Raw genomic sequence first — 19,157 nt, 5'->3', positions numbered from 1 at the left:
GAAAACCACCTCTTCAAGAAAGGCGACTATCTTACCGGAGAATCGCCAACAATCGCTGATATTTCCATCTCCTGCTCTTTCTACAACGCTACTTACGTTGGCTACCAATTCTGCCCGGAAAGTAGGTCGTTTTTGCTGTTTGAAAATGACGCTTTTCTTCCTTAGAATATCCAAAAATCACGACTTTTCGCGAAAAAATGGCAGTTTTTGCCAACAACGAGGACTTGTCCGCCCAAATTGAGGAGATGATCAAAGAACTGATGACGATGGATCGACAAGTCATGGATTCAGCCTATGCTCAGCCCAAAAAGTGCGAAAACGAAGAGCAAAAAACTTCAGAATAAATTTCTCCTCCATTTTTTCACCTAAATTTTCATGTTTTTTTCCGGAAAAATTGACACTTTTCTTTACAAAAATGCTCGTTATTTTACCCTGTTTAGCTGAAAATAAATGTTTTTTGACCAAACCTTGATTCTGGAGAAATAAATAATTATTTGTAAGAAAAATTTAAAATTAGATTCTTAAAAATTTTTGAATTCTGCCAGGTCAGGATCTCGAGAGAGAAAAAGAAAAGGTGGTGGAGTGTGAAAGCGCTTGACTCAGGTGGCCATTGAGCCATTGTCTTCTTTGAAGAAAAAAACTCTTCGACGAAATCACACTGTTAGTAACCTCGCTAGAATTTAATTTTTCACAGATTTTTCTACCATTCCAATAGAGACAACATTCAATCAAAAAAGGTAGAAGGTAAATGAAGTTTAAAATGTTCTTCGTTCTTTGAAAAAATTGAAATAAGGGGGTAACCATGTTAACGGAAAATTTTTCGCAAATGCCCTTTTTTAACGGATTTTATGGAGCTCTAGAATCCTTAAAAATAGCGATCACTTGGAGAGAGTAAAAATCAGTTAAGATGGTGACACCCTTAAAAAATAAGCTCGATAAAATTAATACCGAATGTTTAATTAATAATCAAATACCGTGGTTTTCCATTTTAAGAGCGCCCACTTTAAGAGCGTTTTTGCGTATATTTTGAAAATGTTGTCATCTGCCGAAATTCCAGTTTAAGAGCGTTTTTTAAGATTTTTATTAAAAATCAAAAAATTTTTAGACTTACAGTGAATCATTTATTAAAAAATTTTGTAATCCTCGACTGCTTTTCTGGCCATTTTGAAGTCGAAGGCTTCGCAGTGTCGGCACTCTCTATCACTTGAACTTGAGGTTCCTTTTCAATCTCCATCGGGGTTGCGGCTCGTGTTTCATCGATTTGAAGCGCCAGAAAATGCTCGACCAGCTCTTCCTCGTCTTCTTTCTCCAGCACACTTTCCAAAACATCCAAGTCCTCAAAATCTTCAACAGCTCCTTCGAATTCTTCCTCCTTGATCAGCCCAGTATTGATCCAAGAGCGCTTGAAGATTGCTGGATTCATGTTCATGAAGATTTCGTTCGCTTTGTTCACTAGATCTTCCTCCTTGATGTTCAGATGATCATGATCGACGATGAAATCGTCAAGAAAACATCGGATCTTTTTTTTTGTAATTGCAGAACACAAGGTTGTCACAGGATTGAAAATGACCGAGCGATATTTACAATTTGTCAAACGGAAAAATTGAAAATCCCACTGTCATCCTACCTTGATTGAAAAATTTCCAATCTAAGAGCGATTTGAGCGAGGCCTGTCATCCAAAAAACGCTCTTAAAATGGAAAACCACGGTAATCAATAATTAATTTTTAAAAATTAATTTGAAAGAGGCTTTTTGAAAGAGGGAATTTTTAAATTTTGAATGTCCCCTGGGGAGCCCCCACTACAGCGAGAAAGAGCGGGTGTTTATCAAAAATGCATTTGATAGAAATGCCAGTCGGGGGAGTAAGCGGCCGGTGACCGCGCTCGGGGAGAATCGGAATAGAACCGACCGCGCGAAAAAGACTGAAATTTTGACAAACACCTGCTCCATCATCGTTTTTAGCTACAGTCACAAAAACAGAGAGAGGGTACAGTAAGAGATGAGCGAGGATGAAGAGGAAGGAAAAAATGACTGTATTCCGAGCTGCTGCAGTAGGAATGGAGAATGTTCTAGTTCCAGGAAAGGGTTTTTTATTGAAAAAATTCTGAGAATAAATTACTAAGAAATTTTCATTTTAAAAACCTAAGGAGAAGATTGGCTCTGATAAAGTCTCCAGACTCAATTTTGGGAACTTGGACGAAAAACTCGACTTTGAATTTGCTCTGCAAAAATGCTACGGAATGCGAAGCTGACTTTATAACTGAAATTTCGACTTCTTCAATCGTATTGTTTTCGAAAATTACTGAAGAATTTACAGTTTTAGGAATCGGATTCTACAGCTTGATGTTTCAATAACGAGTTTTTTAATCATGATTCTGATTGGTCCATTTTTTCAACCAATCAGAACGCTTAAAGGCTCTTTTGAAACGCCTTTTGATTTGCCGGAAAAAAAGCCAACCATGATGCTTTAAGGCTCCCTTGGAACGCATTCTGATTGGTCGGGAAAAGAGCCAATCAGAAGGCTTGATGAGAATATTCGTTATTCAGCTGACCAATTGTAGAATCTGAAAAACAGTCATTTACAACGAATCAACGTCCCTTCTATCAAAAATTCTAGTTTCAAAAGAAGGTCGCCAAAAAACCGTGGCCGAGCAGGAAATATCGCTTCCGTCAGAGCAGAGTTTGTTTCTAGACTCGGACGAACAATGGCAATACGAGCACGGCGTCCTTTTCAAAGAAGCCAATTCGAACAAATTTGCACTTTCCAGTTGCGAAAAAGCCGGCAGCGATTGTGCGGCGTGCCAAGCTCTTGAAGACCCGGAATGTCGATTCAAAGATGGAACTTGCTCGCCTGTTGACTTTGCCAATTCTCTCTGGGGATGCCCGCTCGAGCCGATCATCCCTCGCAGTTTTTATTTGATGAAAGTGCAAATTTCAAACTTGACGGGACGAGTCACGTGGCTGCGCGAAAACGGCCAAGAAATCGAAACAAGCTTCGGAAGTGACGAAAATTACGGCCTTTACATCGACGAAGAGCATTTTGAAGACAACAAGGTGATTTTGAAGACGCAAAAAATGAACTACGAAGTCGATGTTACGGAAAAGGCGTTTTTCATGCAGAGCCCGACGCAGCTGCAGATTTTTGATTCAAAAGGTAAGAATTGGCCGAGATGAAAATAAGGGGGTGGACATCCTTAAGGCAACCTGTATAGAAAAGCTGAGTCAGGGTCTCACAGATCTTTAATAAAAAGCTGCTTAAAAAAAAGGTCCAATAGAAAATCTCGTGAAGCCGCTTCGCGGCTACGTTGTCGAAAAAGCCGCTGGGCGGCTTTTCATTTAAGATCTTTGAGACCCTGACTCAGATATTCTTTACAGGTTGCCGAGCCCCGGAGCCCCCTTTATGACCAGCTCCATCAATTTTTAACCCCCTCATGATTCAAAAATCTCCTCATGAAAATCTTCTTCAGACAAAAATATGGGCTGCGAAGAGCGCTTATCCTCAGCCTTCATGGAAAAAACAAAGGTAGAAATGGCTCTCCACCGAAATCTCAAAACTCAAAAAGAAACCGAAACAGCGCTCAGTGAAAAGATTCAAGAATCGCAAAATCTATTCGACGAAAATTCGCAGTTGAAAATTGCGATTGAAAATAACGCGAGGAAATTTGAAGCGGAAAAGAAAGAATTGGAAGGAGAAATTGAAAAATTTGAGAAGGAACTGGAAGAACTGAGGCATGAGCTGAAAATTCACAACGGTAAGGAAAATCCAAGAGTCCTAAAATTATTGATTTATCTCGAAAACGGCGCCCTAAATTGTTGATTTTCGATGAATGAGCGCGAAAAATCAAGCAGCTAGAAATCTGAAAATTGACAATCTTGGGCCTCGACTTTGAATTGAAATCGACAATCTTGGTCACCTAACAAAAATAAACACAAAAACTGTAGATTTATCTTCGAGAAGATCGTCCAAGATTGTCAATTTTCGCCTATCATTGATCAAATTCAAAAATTGACAATCTTGGGCCTCATCATCAAAATGGAATCGACAATCTTGGTCACTCAACAATCATCGCTAAAACTTATTCTTCAGAAAAAATGGCGCTGAAAACTGCAGAGTACAAAAGCTACGAAACTCATCAAAAGTCGCTCTACTGCGGAAACGCGCTAGAATTCTTCTCTGGTTTTATCGCCCTCACTCTTGCGGTCTTTCTCTTCACGCTTTGGAAGTTCATCAGCTTCAGAAGAAAGAAACAGAAGGAAGAAAAGCTGGAAAACGGAGCAATCATCACTTCCGGAAACTCGACGAATTCGAAAAAGACGAAAAATAATTCAAATTCCAACATGGAGAAAATTGAGATCAGAGCTGACGAAGATCCACTCATTCAAAGATCCATGAGTCCACATTCCCCGACAGGTACGAGCAATTAGCCAATCAGAAGGCCTCGCGCGCAATATGAATGAAGAAATCGGGCAACTTTTTTTTTTAAATATGAGGAGAATCTATTGCCAAAAAACGCTACTCGAGCTTGTCCCAATAACGAAAATGCCCATCCCGCCTCTGATTGGTCAATATTTACTTTCCTTCTTTCAGGCTTTACCGGTGGCTACGCTTCACTTTCGCCAATTCCATCTAAAATCGCATCCGCTCGATCATTGGCTCGCTCGAAAACAGCGACACCTACTGCATTCGAACCAGCGGTAAAATTTTAATCTTGAAATAAGGCTCTATCAATTCATAGGTTCGAATAACGAGTCTGAGTCAACCGAGCATGAGCCGAATTTCTTCCTCCGGAGTGCCGGCGAGCCCGGACGAGGAAACTGCCCTACTTACCAATTCCATGCGCAGAAAAGTTCTTCTCTGAAATTCCAAACTTTTTCAATTTACAGTAATAAACGGTTAATTATTTAAATTTTTCGTCATTTATTTGGAAAATTGATTGTCGTTAAAAATTTATTGCACGCTTGTTTTTGAGTAGTAAATTTTGCATAAAAAAAAGGAATGAAAGAATAAATAGTAGTAGCAGAACTTTTCAGCATTTGGTTGGAACGCAATAGGTACTTTTTGACTTTTGATTTTTCAATTCGCGCTTCGCCAGTTTTAATTTCGTCGTCGGCGAGGGTTTGAACTCGTTGCGGTAGAGTTTGAGGATGACTTTTGGAAGGATGCAGATCAGGATCACGATTGGGACTGAAAATGGGAATTTACTGTAGCACTTCAAAAAAGAAGTTATAGATTTTTAGCGAAAATTGACATTTTTAGCGCAATATAGGATTTTAAAAAGCGCGCTTTCCTCTGATTGGCTAATTAACTTAAGCCTCATTCACCCATTTAAGGGTGTCCCCAACGATTTTTTTGAAACAGGATCAACTTTGAGTTAATAATTCTACTAATCGGATAGTTTTTACATAAAAAATCAATTTGAATATTATTATTTGGACCCTTCTTTCTGCATTAATCGAGACAGATTTTGTAGATTTTGATCCATTAATCCCCTACCGCCGCTTCAAAGAAGGTCGACTTCTGTAATCTCGGGTAACTTTGAGATCGTTTTTCTCGAAATCTACTCGTTCAAATTTCAAATTTTGAAAAGAATTATGTTGCTTGAACACTTCTCTCTGCATTAATCGAGACAGATTTCTTATAATTATATCAAATGCATATATAAATATACAATATATAAAATGATGATTTTAACAAAATTTGAACCAAATTTGGGGATCTTCTCGCTTGATTTATTTCCGAATTTCAGTCAGAATATAGTTCGATCCTTCAACAAGGCTCCCATGAGCTCAGATTGTGCACCGATAAGTAGGTTAATCCCCTTTTCCGGCGCCAAAGAGCAGGTGTTTTCGAGTTTTGACGCGCTCTAACAATAAGTAAAATTCATCGGATCTTTTTGAAAATGGTATCAGCAGAAAGGAAATTTTCCAAGCTTTCAGGAGATATATAATTTGCTTCACCTTATTGAGAATTTCAAAATAGCCACTTTCACAGTGCATTTCTATCGAAGGCTAGTGCATTAGCGGGCTCATAGAAAATGCCATATCTCGAGAAGTAGATAAGATATTGAAGATCTGAAAAAAGGTTCGGAATCAGAATTTCCTAAATAAGAAGAAAAATTTGAGTCACCGAATTAGACAGTCTCGGCCTCGATCGTTGGGGACACCCTTAATCGACCATTTTGAGCTCGAATTATCGATACTTCGCCAAAAATCTTCAAAGAATCGAGAAACTTACCAATAAAATAAAGAACTCCATGAACAAAAAGAGGCGTATAAGACTGATAAATAAGGGTGCTGTCTGTTATTACGATGCCATAAGTAAAGTCGACACAGATAAGGACAACAATGGAGAGTGCAAAGAACAGCCAAATGATCCAGTTGAAGGCGTAAATATCTGAAAACAATGATGAGTTTTAATTTTGATATTGAGGAGTATTTTACCTAAAGCGAAGGAAAAGAATCCAGACAAGACAGAAAGCAACACGGAAACTTGGCTAAACTGGGCCAAATCGATGGAAGTATGAAAATAGGGATTTTCGCCTCCTCCTCTCGATTCTCGATATCCAAAGTACAGAAAGCAGAATTGAACGATCGCGTGCCAGAGAGCTTCGAACATGGCGCCGACGTAGCTCATGTGCGAGTAGTAGGTCATCTTTGAAGAGGGATCGTAAACTTGAGGGTTCGTGGCGAGCATGTGTGCCGGCAGGATTTTGTCGAAGACGGCGACGAAAATTGGAATTGTGCTTGTAAAATTAATAAAAAAATAGCTTTGAATCATCCTTACCTAGTAAATACAGTATTATACAAGTAAAGATGCGTCTCGAGCCGGTCTTTCTCCGTGGAAGACAAGCAAAGAAATTGAAAGAAGAAGCTAGGAAGGACGAAAACGGTGTTTTTGAAGAAAAAGTATTTGATCATCGACGCCAGTCGAGCATAGTTCCAGTGTCCATGCACGAACAGCAGTCGAGAGAGAAATCTAGAACCATCATCAAAAGCAAAAAGAGGGGTATTCTTACTTGAATCGAGGAACAGCAAAGTCAGAAACGAGAACCGCTTGGCGACCTTCTTTCCCCGAAATTCCAATTCCAACATTTGCGGCCTAAATAATTGTTTGCAGTCGCTTTCTTCAGTTCTTTCATATACCTGAATCATCGAAACATCATTAGCGCCATCCCCGATCGCCAGCGTCCTAACTTTCTTGAACCTCGCAATTTTCTCGACAACCTGTCTTTTCTGAAGCGGCGTGACTCGGCAGCAAATGACGGCTTCGCAAGCAGAAGCGATTTTCAAGAAGTTTTCGTAGGTGTCCGATTTCTTGTCGAACTCTCCGTCGAAGGCCCATTTCAGGTTCTTTCCCGTAATGATCATGATCGTATTCGGCTTGTGCGGCTTTTCTTCATTATTCTTTCGACAGGAATCGAAGGGTTTGAAACTGGTCGTTTTCTTCTGCGCCCGAGGGAGTTCTTCGATGAAGAAAGACATCATCGATCGCATTTTCTGAATCAGCTCGTCTTTGCTGTCGCAATCGACGGTGAACAAACTGTCTTTTGGCTTGATCAAGTTGCACAATTTGCCGATTTCTGTCGCGGTTTGAAGTTTGTCGCCAGTAAGGATCCAGACAGCCAGCCCTGCTTTGCGCAAATCCCGGATTGTTTCGGGAACTCCGTCTTGGAGACGATCTTCGATTGCAGTAACGCCAAGGAGTTCCAGATCTTTTTCGATGGTCTTGTAAACGTCCTGAAGAAGCGCCTCAGAATTGTCCAAATCTTTCTCGGCCTTGTGAATCGCCGCTTTTGCCCGAACAACTTCTTCTTCTTCCAAAATTTTTCTCCCAAAAGCGAGCGTTCTCAGCCCTGCATTCGCATAATCGTCCACGTGGCTATCCGCATTTGCTTTTTCAAAATTTTGATCTTTCCGAAGTCGCGCAAAAACGGCCGAGTCAGCTCCTTTCGTCAACAGAATGAAGCGATCTGCTCGCTCGCCATTTGCGTTTTTCATCTCTTCTTGGACGATTACTGACATCATTTTTCGAGTTGAATCAAAAGGAAGTGTCGCGCAGATGTTGTATTCGGTCGTTTGCTCAACATTTGGCCACTGGACTAGAACTCGGCTTAGTTCTCGTTTCATCAGGGAGACGCCGTAGCCCTAAAAAGATTTTTACGATGTCTTTTTTCATAAATGGTTAGCAGCTTACCTTTGCACAATTAACCAAAGCCGCTTCATCCGGCGACTCTGCTTCGTAAAGCGCATCTTCCGGCCGCAACTCATTAGACGCCCCATTTTCTCCCACTCCTCCTGGTGTCGTTGCGCCGGTCGCAAGTTGAGGTGTAACGGCGAGATTGTCAAATGACGGCTTGGCTACGTTTCCCTGAGTTTCCGGAAGCATCAAAAGTGAAGTCGGTCGATTCGGCTTGAATCTAACAGGAGTAGCAACTTTGGGAAGAGAGCCGGAAGAAATCGTCTCTGAAGGCTCCATCGACTCGTTAATCGCTGGAAGTTCCGTTTTCTGCGAGTTTCTGCCGCCGTTTTCGCCATTTTCTTCGTTCATATGAAAAGATGGATTTCCAACGCCCGATTTGCTGTCTCGACCAAGAGTGAAGAGTCGTTTTGCGCTGTCTCTGATGCTGCTTGGAGTGAGCAAGGAGAGCTTTGAAAGCTTGCTCTTCGAAGGCTTCACTTCTTTTTGCTGCTGCTCGACAGAAATGACGACTGTATTGCAAATCGCAAGGCTGAGGAACATATCCAGCGTTTTCGACGAATACATTCCCCGTCGTTTTCCATGGATCGCCAGTTCTTCGGTCAGCCGTTCTTTCAGTTCGAAATCTGGCTTTACAGTTGATTCCAAAACGAAGTTCTCGTCGAAAAGGAGCTCGTCGTCGTCGCCGTCGTCGACTTGTTTCATCCGATCGGAGATGATTTGATCGCGGATCGAGTTCGTGTCGCTCATAACTCGACGATGATGACTCTTCGGCCGAGAGCGCTGGATATTTCCCCTTGGTCTTCTGAAGCTAGCTCTGGCTGATCCAGGTCGCGATCGAGAAAAACCTCCATTGAGAGGAATCGCTCCGCTTTTTCCCGAATTACCAGAGAGCATTCGCTGAAGACTGCTTTTCGACTGCTCCGTGTTCTGGCCGCTTGTTTGTTTCGTCACAGTTTTGATCATCTTTGCCTGCTCCGGGTGGAGGTATTTGATCCCTTCTACTGACATTTCCCTGAAGACCATTGAATTCTCAGTGAGCGTTCCGGTTTTGTCGCAGAAAACATGCTGGATGTTCCCCAATTCTTCGGCAATGTTCAGTGTTCGGCAAGTAACGCTAGAATCAGAAACTTCTGAATACAGCTCGATATCTTGTTGGATCATCCAGACTTGCGCGAGTTTTATGAATTCGACGGAAACATACAACGAGATCGGAATGATGTTCTGAAGAATAATCAGCATCGTCAAGAACGCAAAAACCCATTGAATAAAATCCGCTCTTTTGCTTTCTTCCGGAATGTACCAATGGACTTCTTCGTCGTTGTGGATGATCATCGACGCTGTGATTGAGCACATGAGCAAGAGAAACAGAATTCCGTAGCCAATGTCGCCGTTGATTACTTTTTCAAAAGTCGATACTTTCTTCCGCTTTTCGCCGTTGTTCATCACCGCTTTGCTCAAACGACCGGGGTAGATGACCATTCCGAAGATGTAATCCGTGTTTCGGATGGCACTGCCGCGAAGGAGGATGTTTTTCTGGTAGATTACGCTTGACTGGTCTTTTCAGGGGATCTTCGAATAGCTTATCAAAGAAATTAATCATGGTTTTGTCTGCCTGAGAGCAATCGCAATACTCAATTATCGTAAAACGTCACAAGTCGGAGAGGAGTCAAGCACTCATCCGCTCATTAAACTTGACAATTAGTAAACCCCGTTCCTTGATGCGAGTAGCTTTCAAAGCTCCCATGAAAGTTATTCAAGTCGACATTTGGCGGTTCAGCGCGAATAAAAAACCCGAAGTCGAGAAAATCCGTCAATTCAAACGGCGACGAGTCCTTTTTCACGACGATTTCTTTCTGTTTCAGGTTGGTTTCGCCGTCCAAATCCATCGTGTCGACGTAGCAAATGCTCCTTTCGTCTGTGGTGTAGAGAAGCACGATGTCGGCGGGGACGATGTCGTTGACATAGAGACGGATGACGTCGCCAGCGCGGAGGTCTTTGTTTGGGTTCTTTAAAAAAGCTGGCGCTCGATTTATTGGATTTCTTTTATTACGCCGTATTTACGAAAAACGGTAAAACGAAATTGGTTCCGATCGATCATTGTTAGCATCATTTCTGGAGAATGAATCGACCAAAAGACCTGAAGGATAAGGCTCTTTCCTCTTCCTTTCCTACCAAAGTTAACATAAGAGTGACACCCTTATTTCGGTGAATGACAGAATCCGGAAGCCGCTCGCGGCTTCGTCAAACCGATATTAAAGCCGCGCGAAGCGCGGTCTTTCTATTATAAGATCGAATACGAAAGCGGCTTCAGAATTCTGTCATCCACCGAAATAAGGGTGTCACTTTTATGTTATCTTTTGTAGGAAGCAAGAGGGAAAATCAGGATTCATGATGTCTTGAGAATTCGCTAAGGGTGCATAATCGTAGGATTAATGTATTCTGAAGCTCTGCTAAGTTCGAATAGAGCCCGGATCGCCTTTCCAGCTGACTTCTTCCGCTCTTTTGTCTTTGTTGATGCGCTCCGCTCTTGTGCAATTGACCGAGTCGTCTGCTCGAGTTAATCGGATGTTCTCGTACAAATCTGAAAAGGACGATCATCAAAAACGATAAGAACCTCCATGCTTACCTTTTATCAAACTGACTCCGATCACGAAAGCCGGCGGAAAAAGCGCCAAAGTCGGATCTAGCGTTTGCGTCGCCGGAACAAAATTGATAATTACGATGAAAACGAAATAGACGTTCGCAAATCGGTGCATTTGAAGAAACAAGTTTTTCGGAAAGAAATTCCATTTCGTGTATTTCGCGGTGGAGACTTCGTTGGAAGGCAGTTTTTGCTGGATTTTGGCGGCGGTGGCGAGGCGGGAATCAAAGTGGCCGGTTTCAAGCGCCCACGATGGTAGAATACAGTAAGCATCGTTCATTTACAGCTACGGTAGATTTGGAGGCTACAGTAGCTGCTCGTTGTTGGTTTTGATATTGAGGAGGGAATGGTATCTGAAGTTCTATATAAAAAGGGGTCGAGAAAAAGGACATTGAATTTTGTCAGCTCTTGTCACAAAGACTACGCAAGAATTATGAAATTGAGCAAATTTATGACCAAAAAATATCTTGAATTAAAGAACCTGGCCATTTCCGGTTACAAATTCCATTTTTTCATCAGATTTTTTTTATCATAAATTTGTCCAATTTTAGATCGAAAAATACTCAGTTTTTTGGTCAGAAAAATTTGGTCATTTTCGTCAAAAATATCTAAATTTTTGAGCCTTTTACTGACTTTCTACCGTTGAAATTCAATGAAAAAATAATATTTCTGTTCAGATCTTACCAGTTTTCTTCAATCCAGTTTTCAAAAATCTCTTCTTTTTATCATTTGTTTATTCAATCTCAGTCTCTTCGCTCCCCCCTTGAAATTCACTTTTCGCTTTTGGCCTTTTTTTTGGCTTCTTCTCAAATTCTCTTTCGGCCTCGTTTTTTCGCCAAATCTGATTTTTACGCCGCTTGACTGACTTTTTGATTTTCTGATTTTTTTGACCCTTTTTTACGAATAAAAAGAACGATCTCGCTAATTTCAAAATATTCAATTTTTTGAAGCGCGCTGAATAATGAAGTGAAAAGAGCAAAAAAACTTGAGAAAAAAATAACGAGGCCGAGCAAGAAAAGCAGCGGGACAATAAAAGTGGAAGAAAAAAAAACGCGCGAATAAAAAAAGACATTCATGCTTTTTATATTTTTTGGCTGAATTAGCGTTTTTCTGGCCATAACCCTGGGTTACGGACGTTTTTATTTTGAATTTGAATTATAATTTATTATTCGAAAGAAATATTTTTGTTATAAATTCAAACCGGAAGTATAGCTATAACATATACATTAAATTTGAGCGATATGGTCCGCCATACAAAAAATACTGACCTTGGCGGGGTCATCTAAGGTCATGTGCTCCCAAAAGAATAGGTCACGTGACCTCAAATGACCCCGAAAATGATCTTATCAGCTTTAAACTCTATTTATCTCGGTCAAAACTATACATTTCATCTTTTTCAGGTCATTTGAGGTCATATGAATTTTTTCTCCGGGGTCATGTGACCTCGAATGACCTCAAAAATGATTAAAATGAAGATTTTTTGTAAGAAATCACCATTTTTGCGCTCTATTGACCTCTTTTTGAGGGCAGTCTTTTTTCGGCTAAAAACTTAAAAAAAACACAAAAAAAGGATGAGAGAGTGTTGAACTTTTTATTAAATTTCATACACAGGAACAAAATCTGAGCAATTGATACTAATTGTCAGAGTGAGGATAACGGTAAGTCAGTCTTAGAAACTGTTGGAAAGAGAGAGGAGGGAGATAAAGGAGAGGTTTCCGAGAAGTTGGAACTTGTTTTTTTCTTGGGCCACCGATTGCTACACAAACAGGGAGAATAGATATTTGTAAGATTCATAACATTTTGAACTGTCGCTGTCTTTTTTTGGAAATGTAAGAGCAATTTCGAGGTTCTGGTTCGTTTTTCGTGGAATGTCGTTGATTTGTCAGGGCAAGAGGTCTTCTATCTTGTGAGCCTAAAAACGAAGTGTTACTGTAAGAAGGAAAAGAGGAGGGAGACTTACAGTTGGGACTCGTTTGAAAGGAATGGGACTTTCGTCATGATTTTCTTTGTTGGAATTGGCATCATCTTGGAACAAAGCGCGGGAGGAGCTTTTTCTTTTGTTCCCGAAGTCGAGTTTTCTCGCTGGAGTTGAGCTGAATCCATCATTACAGAAGAATGCAAGTGGCCTAGTTGAGTACCTGTGGATAGGATTGAAAGGCGATCGATATTTCTTCGTCGAGGAATGAGCTTTTTTCGTCGAACTCTTCAGGGCAGAAAATGGCGTGGCAAGGTCGTTGATGAAGTCCATGAACGAATCTCGACTGGAAAAGAGAATAAGAAGGACGGGGAGATGAAGGAATTACCTGAAGTTCATTTCGTTGATGTCGTCGACGTAGTATCGATCGACGATCGCGTCGAAGGAGCAGTTCTTTACTGGCGTCGCTGGATCGCAATTCATGTTGTTCAGCGTTGTCGAGGAAGTAGCATCCGATTGAAAACCTGAAAACAAAATTCATGATTTCAAGATAGCAGAACTCCCTGGATAGTGCTTAGCAACAAGTATAGAAAACCTGAGTCAGGGTCTGAAAGAGCTTGAAAAATAGCCGAGTTCTCTTTCAGAAACCTGACTCAGGTTTCCTACACAGGTTCTCGAGCCCCGTCCAAGGTCGTCAACTGGGCTCGAAACCCTGTATCAAAACCTGACTCAGGCCCAAAAAGGCTTGAAAAGCCGCGTAGCAAGCATTTTCAGGCCCTGAGTCAGGTTTTGAGCAAAGGTTGCCGAGCCCATCTCAGAAATATGCAGTTTTTACCTGAGTCCTGGCTTTTCGGGGGGCTAATTCCTTTCTGCACCTCCAAAAGACTGTTCTTTTGTTGAATCGGGCTCGCGCTAGAATTGAGATTCCTCTCCCCCAGAACTCGTTTTCGAAATGGCATGGTCGGCGTCTTTTCCAAATTCGAGCAGATCGTCGGCGAGATATTTTCCTTTTGCTGCGAATTGCGCGGTTGCAATCGATTGACGGAAATTTGCGAGAGGACTTGGCGGTTTTTCGGCGTTTGGAAGGCTTCGAAGCTTTCAGCTGCGTTTTCGGAAATAGGCTCGAGTTTCAGGAAAAAGCTGTCGGATGATGAAGGAGCAGCGAGATCGGGGCGAGGAAGGCGGTTTTGTGGAATGCAGGGACCTGAAACGAAGGAACATTAAGAGGCTTGGTGGATTAGTTAAGGGGCTACCTTCAAGATCTTCAATATTCGGCAGCTGTTGAACTTTCTTCTTCATGCACCAAAACGACACTTTGGAAGTATTTTGACTGTCCCTGTAGAAAATGTCGTGGAGCGACAAATTGTGGCGGACGGAGTTTTTCCATCCCGGCTTGGCAGTTTTGAAATAAAGAAAGCGGTTCTCGATCCAGCGGTAAATTTCTTGAAGCGACATTCGGTGCTCGGGGGTCGAAGAAAGCGCCATCTAGCGAATAAATTTTCATATTTCTGGGAAAAAGGGGTGAATAAGGGGTTACCTCGATCATGGCCATGTAAGAATAAGGCGGTTTCTTGGCACAGTCGTATTCTTTCTCTTGTCGTTCGTCTTCTACTGGCACGATCTTTTTCGACTCGAAATTCTCATTTTCAAAAACAACCGGCTCGGATTTGATCTTTCTTGGTCGATTTTTTCGCAAAATCAAGGGAATTCGCGAAAGTCGCTCAAGACTTTTTCTTCTTGAACGAAAAATTTGGTTTCGACTAAAAAATTCGATAATTTTACCTGAGACCAGCAAAATCCATGACGGGAAGTTTTTCAGTCAAAAGCGCCATATTTTCTCTCGTTTTTGTCGTTTTCTTCGTTTCTTTTTTCGCGTCGAAATCTCTTAAAAAACGGCCATTTTGTTTTCCATCGGCGAGCGAAAATGGCGAGCGAGGCAACCGAATTCGCGCGCGATTGCTGTCGACCAATCAAATGGCGAGATAAGCTTGCCGCGCGGATCAATTCAGGTCGAGCTTGTCAAGCTTGGCCTGGAAGCGAAAGTTTTAGTAAAATAAATTTAAATAACTAATTGCGCTTTTGCAACAACTGATAAGGGTGTCAATAATAAATTTTGGTCATCTTAAGAAAAATTAATTTTTTACAGAATATTAATTTTTATTATTTAATTATTAAAAGAATTATCGATAATCGGTATTCTATCTGTCAAATAAAAAGGGGGCTCCCTTGTTCATACATGAATTTCCAGCATGTGTCCCCTTGTTCATCGTTGGGCCACGTTGCCTCTCTAGAAATCTAGAAAATTTTGGATCGCGCCGCAAAAGAGTTTATCTTCGATCTGTAGATTCGGTCATTCACGATGAAGGCCACGTGGCTCAAGGATGAACAAGGGCACACTTGCACAAAGAAAGAGGATGAACAAGGGGGCGCTACATTTTGACGCAAAAACTATTGATTGACCGAACTAGTATTTTAAACTTCGTTAAACTTGTTATTTAACAGTCCGCTGTTCAAATGCTCAAGGCTAGCAAGAGTCAATAGCGGAGTATAATCGCGACAGTATCTTTACGTTTACTCTTCAGATTGTTTCTTTCTTTACACTTTCAGTATCGACGACGAAACCCAACATTCGAGAGGGGCAAGAATTGAATTCTCGTTCGACACAATTGTATCCAGTAGCGCAAATAGAGATGCTTTTGTGAGCGCCAAATTAGCGGCTTGTAAAAGGAAGGATTTATTTCCGCGAAAATCGAACTCGAGAAAAAGTTGCCTTGTGAGTTGGAGACATCGAAGACGTAAAAAGTCAGGAGAAAATATGCCTGTTTTGGTGAACACAAGGCAGGAATTATACGATGAGTTATCTACTGCAGGTGATGATTGACAGCCGATTCTATTGCCTTGGCTCGGTAACCTGTGTAGAAAACCTGAGTTAGGTTCTGAAGAGCTTCATTTACCTCTTTAGAACCTGACTCAGGTTTTCTACACAGGTTGCTGAGCCCAGTCTTTTTCATTTAACAGAGAGACACCCATATTTTATTTTGTCAAAACTTTTGACTCGAAAGACTGTTAATGTCAAACCTCCATTTTGAGTCGAAAAAATAAGGGTGTCACCATGATAAATGCTCTCAAAAATCGAGTTTTCCAATGACCTCCCCTTAAACTTTCAAAAATTTAAGAGAGTTCCCTTGCAATCGTCGAATATTTTGCCAAGTGGTGCAAGCAATGCACAGGTAAAACCTATCAATCCCCTTTTTCCTCGCATAAAACCCCTAGAATCTGAAAAATGGATCGATCAAATCGAGCACGAGCACCCAAATACCCTCGTCATCCGAGTCGATACCGACATCCTCGCCGGTTACGCGAAGAAAATGAAAGTCAAAGCCGTCCCTACTTTTCATTTTTACTCGAAAAACAAGGTCGTTGACAGATTCGTCGGAGCCAAGAAAGAGAAAGTAAAAGAGCTAATTCAGAAAAACGCGAGGAAATCTTCAAGAAAGCCTTCCGCCGCGCCAAAGGTACTTTTTCCCGGCTTTTCTTTTTGATGTTATTTTTGAGTTTAAGAGCAAATCAAACGAAGAGCAGGAGAAAAAAGAAGAAGTTGTTGTTACTGTAACTGCTGATCCAGAAACTACAGTTCAAGAGCCTGAGAAATCTGAAAATCGATAAATTTTTGTCAAAATTAACGGTTATTTTATTGAGAGAAAATATCAGTAATTGACCAGTAGCTTGAAATTCTCAGCCCATGAGTTTTGAGCGACAATTAAAAAATCCGACTTTAGTTATCAAATTTTATTCGAAAAATAATTTCAGGCAGGATGAACTTTTCTTGTCGACGATTTTTTCGAAGAATAAGTGATTTCTGACGCATGGACTTCGAGAATTTCATGAGCGGATTCGTCATTTTTCGCCATCGTTTCTTCCAGTTGTCGGACCCAGTATTCTCTCAACTTCAGCATCCGGCGGATTTCGTAGTCGTGACGAGTGTGAATCAATGGCTCTAGAATTTGTTTGGAAAAAAGAGGATCTTCAGAGAAACACTTACTTTGTTGCTTCTTTTTCTTTCGTTGAGACATTTGTCTTTTGATCGTGGTGGTTGTTACCCATTCCGAGTTATTGTCGTTTTCCGACGAGCTGAAAATCGATAAATTTTCAGTCAAAAATGGCCATTTTCGGTTACCTGGAGTCGTTGTATGGATTCACCGGCGTTTTTTCTTGAGGCGGGCTTTCTTCCTTGATTTCATTGCGCTTTCCTTCCGCTGCATGTTCTTCGATGGAATGAAGAAGGAGCAGAATCGTTGACTTTTCAAGCTCTTCTTTGTATTTCAATTCTACAACGTCTTTTTTGGTTTCGATATTGTTGATAATCAGCGTAGCCACTCCATTTACCAGCCTTGAAAGATTGATTTTTCTCCTCTATTACGACCAGGGTTCAAAATCGACTAGTCGAGTTTCGACTAAAGTCGAAGTCGAGTCGAGTCTTAGTCGAAAAGACTAGGTCGACTCGACTAGACTGCTTGTGGAAATAAGTCGACTCGACTTGACACTTTGAGTCAACGAGATTGTCGACTAGTCGAAAAAGTCGAGGGCAAAGTTTCTGAGAAAGTCGAAAAATATGGTCGAAAAAGTCGAAAATTTAGTCGAAAAAGTCGAAAATCTAGTCGAAAGAATAACATTCTTGCGTTCGACTTTTCGACTTCTCTTTCGACTTTCGACTAAATTTCGACTTTTCGACTAATTTTCGACTTCTCACCTGATAACACGAAGAGTAAAAAGAATGATAAAGACCAAATGGGAGTGTAAGTTTGCTTCTTCTTCTGCGACTTCGATGACTAAAAACAGCATTTTACGTTTATATTTGGGCCAGGGATGTAAATCACCCCACCATTTTCACCCCACCACAGCAAAATGGTGGGGTGGTCGGTGGTGAAAAAAATCACCCCACCACCACCACTGAAAATGGTGATGGTGAAAAATCACCCCACCACCACCACTGAAAATGGTGAAAAATTTCCCCACAGTAACCATTTTCGACGTGATAAATTTATCATCAAAGCCTATTTTTCAATAAAAAAGGGCCAGGTATCATTTTTCGAGTACCGCTATCTCGATTTTATTTATTGTTTTCACTTTTGAAGAATATTTTTAGATAATTTTGCCAATAGATTTACCACCCCACAACCACCATTTGAGTGGTGAAAAATCACCCCACCACCACCACTCAAAAAGGGTGGTGGTGAAAAATCACCCCACCACCACCACTGAAAATGGTGGTTGGTGAAAAATCACCCCACCACCACCACTGAAAAAAGGTGGTGGTGGAAAATCACCCCACCACAGTGGTGGGGTGGTTGTGGTGATTTACATCCCTGATTTGGGCAATTTCGAATTTCACTGAAACTCAAAGAAGCCATATTTTTAATTGTTTTCAAAGAAATGCGGTCAGAACGGAATATTTTGCGGCTTCCTACTGAGCTACTATCTTCGATAGTTCGATCTTTCCTGACTGTATTTTACCTGTAACGATGATGGCGACAATGACAACGATGGCATCGACGATTTCCGTTCGGTGGCGGTATGAATCGATCGCGAAAATTGTCTTCATGATGATTTCGAAGGCGAAAAAAGAAAGCAAGCCCTGAAATCATCGTGTTTTCCGGAAATCAAAAGTGCTCACCAAAGAAATAAAAATAAGATAATGCTGGGCGCATTCGAATTTCTCATAAGCAGTACAAGAACCATCATCGTTTCCGCTTAAATTGCCAGAAAAGGGAAAAACTTCTCTGTGATGTGAATCGGCCCCGAAGCATGCGTGCTCACCCAAATTTTCTGGGCAGTCACAAACGTCCACTGAAGATTGTAAGTGAAGAAAATGAAGAAATTCTTACAGTTGAGGCGCTCTAGCTCGACAAAGAGCTCCGTGTAGATGCACATGATGTCAACGATGACGACTAAAATGTAGAATCCGTGGAAAACGGGGTGGTGAAGAAATGAAGAAACTTTTAATTTCAAGCAACTTTTTAACGAGTTTTAATATCAAATCCAATAAAACAAATTTTAGTTCCAATAAGTGAAAATTTTTTCAATTAGATTTAAAACTCAACCCAAAACATGTTTCATCTTTGTCATTTGCTTCATCGACCAGAATCTCTGAAAACCAGCCGCTCAAACATCCTTAAATCCCTTAAAAACTCACGCTCAACTACAGTAGTTCTTCTGTGAGGAACGCTCGGTGTCGTACTCGTCATTTATAATCTTCAATTTGCGTGCTGAAAAAAATGATGCTTCTGCATTCACTTCGGAAATGCTATTTGAAAGACCATAAAAACAATTAAAACCACTCTTGGTCAAATCGGCCTTGGCATTTTCCGGGATCAACGACTTTCCCCCGAAGTCGATAAATT

General features: G+C 41.1%; 5 protein-coding genes across 5 annotated transcripts; 2 read left to right on the top strand and 3 right to left on the bottom strand.

Moving 5' to 3' along the window:
* The first annotated feature begins 2,579 nt into the window (after positions 1–2,579).
* LOC145705983 (uncharacterized) lies at positions 2,580–4,907 on the top strand. The gene is made up of 5 exons (XM_081783489.1): positions 2,580–3,154; positions 3,468–3,752; positions 4,088–4,411; positions 4,589–4,695; positions 4,737–4,907. Exons 1-5 carry the CDS (start codon positions 2,920–2,922, stop codon positions 4,857–4,859), a joined length of 1,074 nt encoding a protein of 357 aa, XP_081639615.1. The 5' UTR covers positions 2,580–2,919; the 3' UTR covers positions 4,860–4,907.
* Positions 4,908–4,930: 23 nt separating this feature from the next.
* Positions 4,931–11,812, bottom strand: LOC145701459 (phospholipid-transporting ATPase VA-like). The gene is made up of 11 exons (XM_081778679.1): positions 11,526–11,812; positions 10,827–11,194; positions 10,677–10,781; positions 9,897–10,193; positions 8,195–9,756; positions 7,144–8,145; positions 7,017–7,099; positions 6,785–6,976; positions 6,442–6,743; positions 6,236–6,394; positions 4,931–5,185 (listed from the first exon to the last, which is right to left on the bottom strand). Exons 2-11 carry the CDS (start codon positions 11,119–11,121, stop codon positions 5,028–5,030), a joined length of 4,155 nt encoding a protein of 1,384 aa, XP_081634805.1. The 5' UTR covers positions 11,122–11,194; positions 11,526–11,812; the 3' UTR covers positions 4,931–5,027.
* Positions 11,813–12,430: 618 nt separating this feature from the next.
* LOC145702816 (uncharacterized) lies at positions 12,431–14,684 on the bottom strand. The gene is made up of 8 exons (XM_081780090.1): positions 14,539–14,684; positions 14,294–14,492; positions 14,010–14,241; positions 13,592–13,960; positions 13,145–13,280; positions 12,980–13,102; positions 12,802–12,934; positions 12,431–12,753 (listed from the first exon to the last, which is right to left on the bottom strand). The coding sequence occupies exons 1-8, from the start codon at positions 14,586–14,588 to the stop codon at positions 12,724–12,726; spliced, it is 1,272 nt and encodes a 423-aa protein (XP_081636216.1). The 5' UTR covers positions 14,589–14,684; the 3' UTR covers positions 12,431–12,723.
* Positions 14,685–15,385: 701 nt separating this feature from the next.
* Positions 15,386–16,429, top strand: LOC145704728 (thioredoxin-like). The gene is made up of 4 exons (XM_081782198.1): positions 15,386–15,626; positions 15,933–15,986; positions 16,030–16,271; positions 16,318–16,429. Exons 1-4 carry the CDS (start codon positions 15,572–15,574, stop codon positions 16,420–16,422), a joined length of 456 nt encoding a protein of 151 aa, XP_081638324.1. The 5' UTR covers positions 15,386–15,571; the 3' UTR covers positions 16,423–16,429.
* A 133-nt stretch (positions 16,430–16,562) lies between these two features.
* On the bottom strand, positions 16,563–19,039 carry LOC145701458 (uncharacterized). The gene is made up of 9 exons (XM_081778678.1): positions 18,950–19,039; positions 18,858–18,903; positions 18,642–18,769; positions 18,431–18,603; positions 18,271–18,391; positions 17,507–17,585; positions 16,934–17,146; positions 16,799–16,887; positions 16,563–16,753 (listed from the first exon to the last, which is right to left on the bottom strand). The coding sequence occupies exons 1-9, from the start codon at positions 18,999–19,001 to the stop codon at positions 16,563–16,565; spliced, it is 1,092 nt and encodes a 363-aa protein (XP_081634804.1). The 5' UTR covers positions 19,002–19,039.
* Between the last annotated feature and the right edge of the window lie 118 nt (positions 19,040–19,157).

The sequence above is a fragment of the Oikopleura dioica genome, chromosome PAR (genome assembly GCF_907165135.1).
Source record: "Oikopleura dioica chromosome PAR, OKI2018_I68_1.0, whole genome shotgun sequence".
Classification (NCBI taxonomy): domain Eukaryota; kingdom Metazoa; phylum Chordata; class Appendicularia; order Copelata; family Oikopleuridae; genus Oikopleura; species Oikopleura dioica.
The sequence above is the reverse complement of the archived record's forward strand: the minus strand, read 5'-3'. Positions and strand labels throughout refer to the sequence as shown.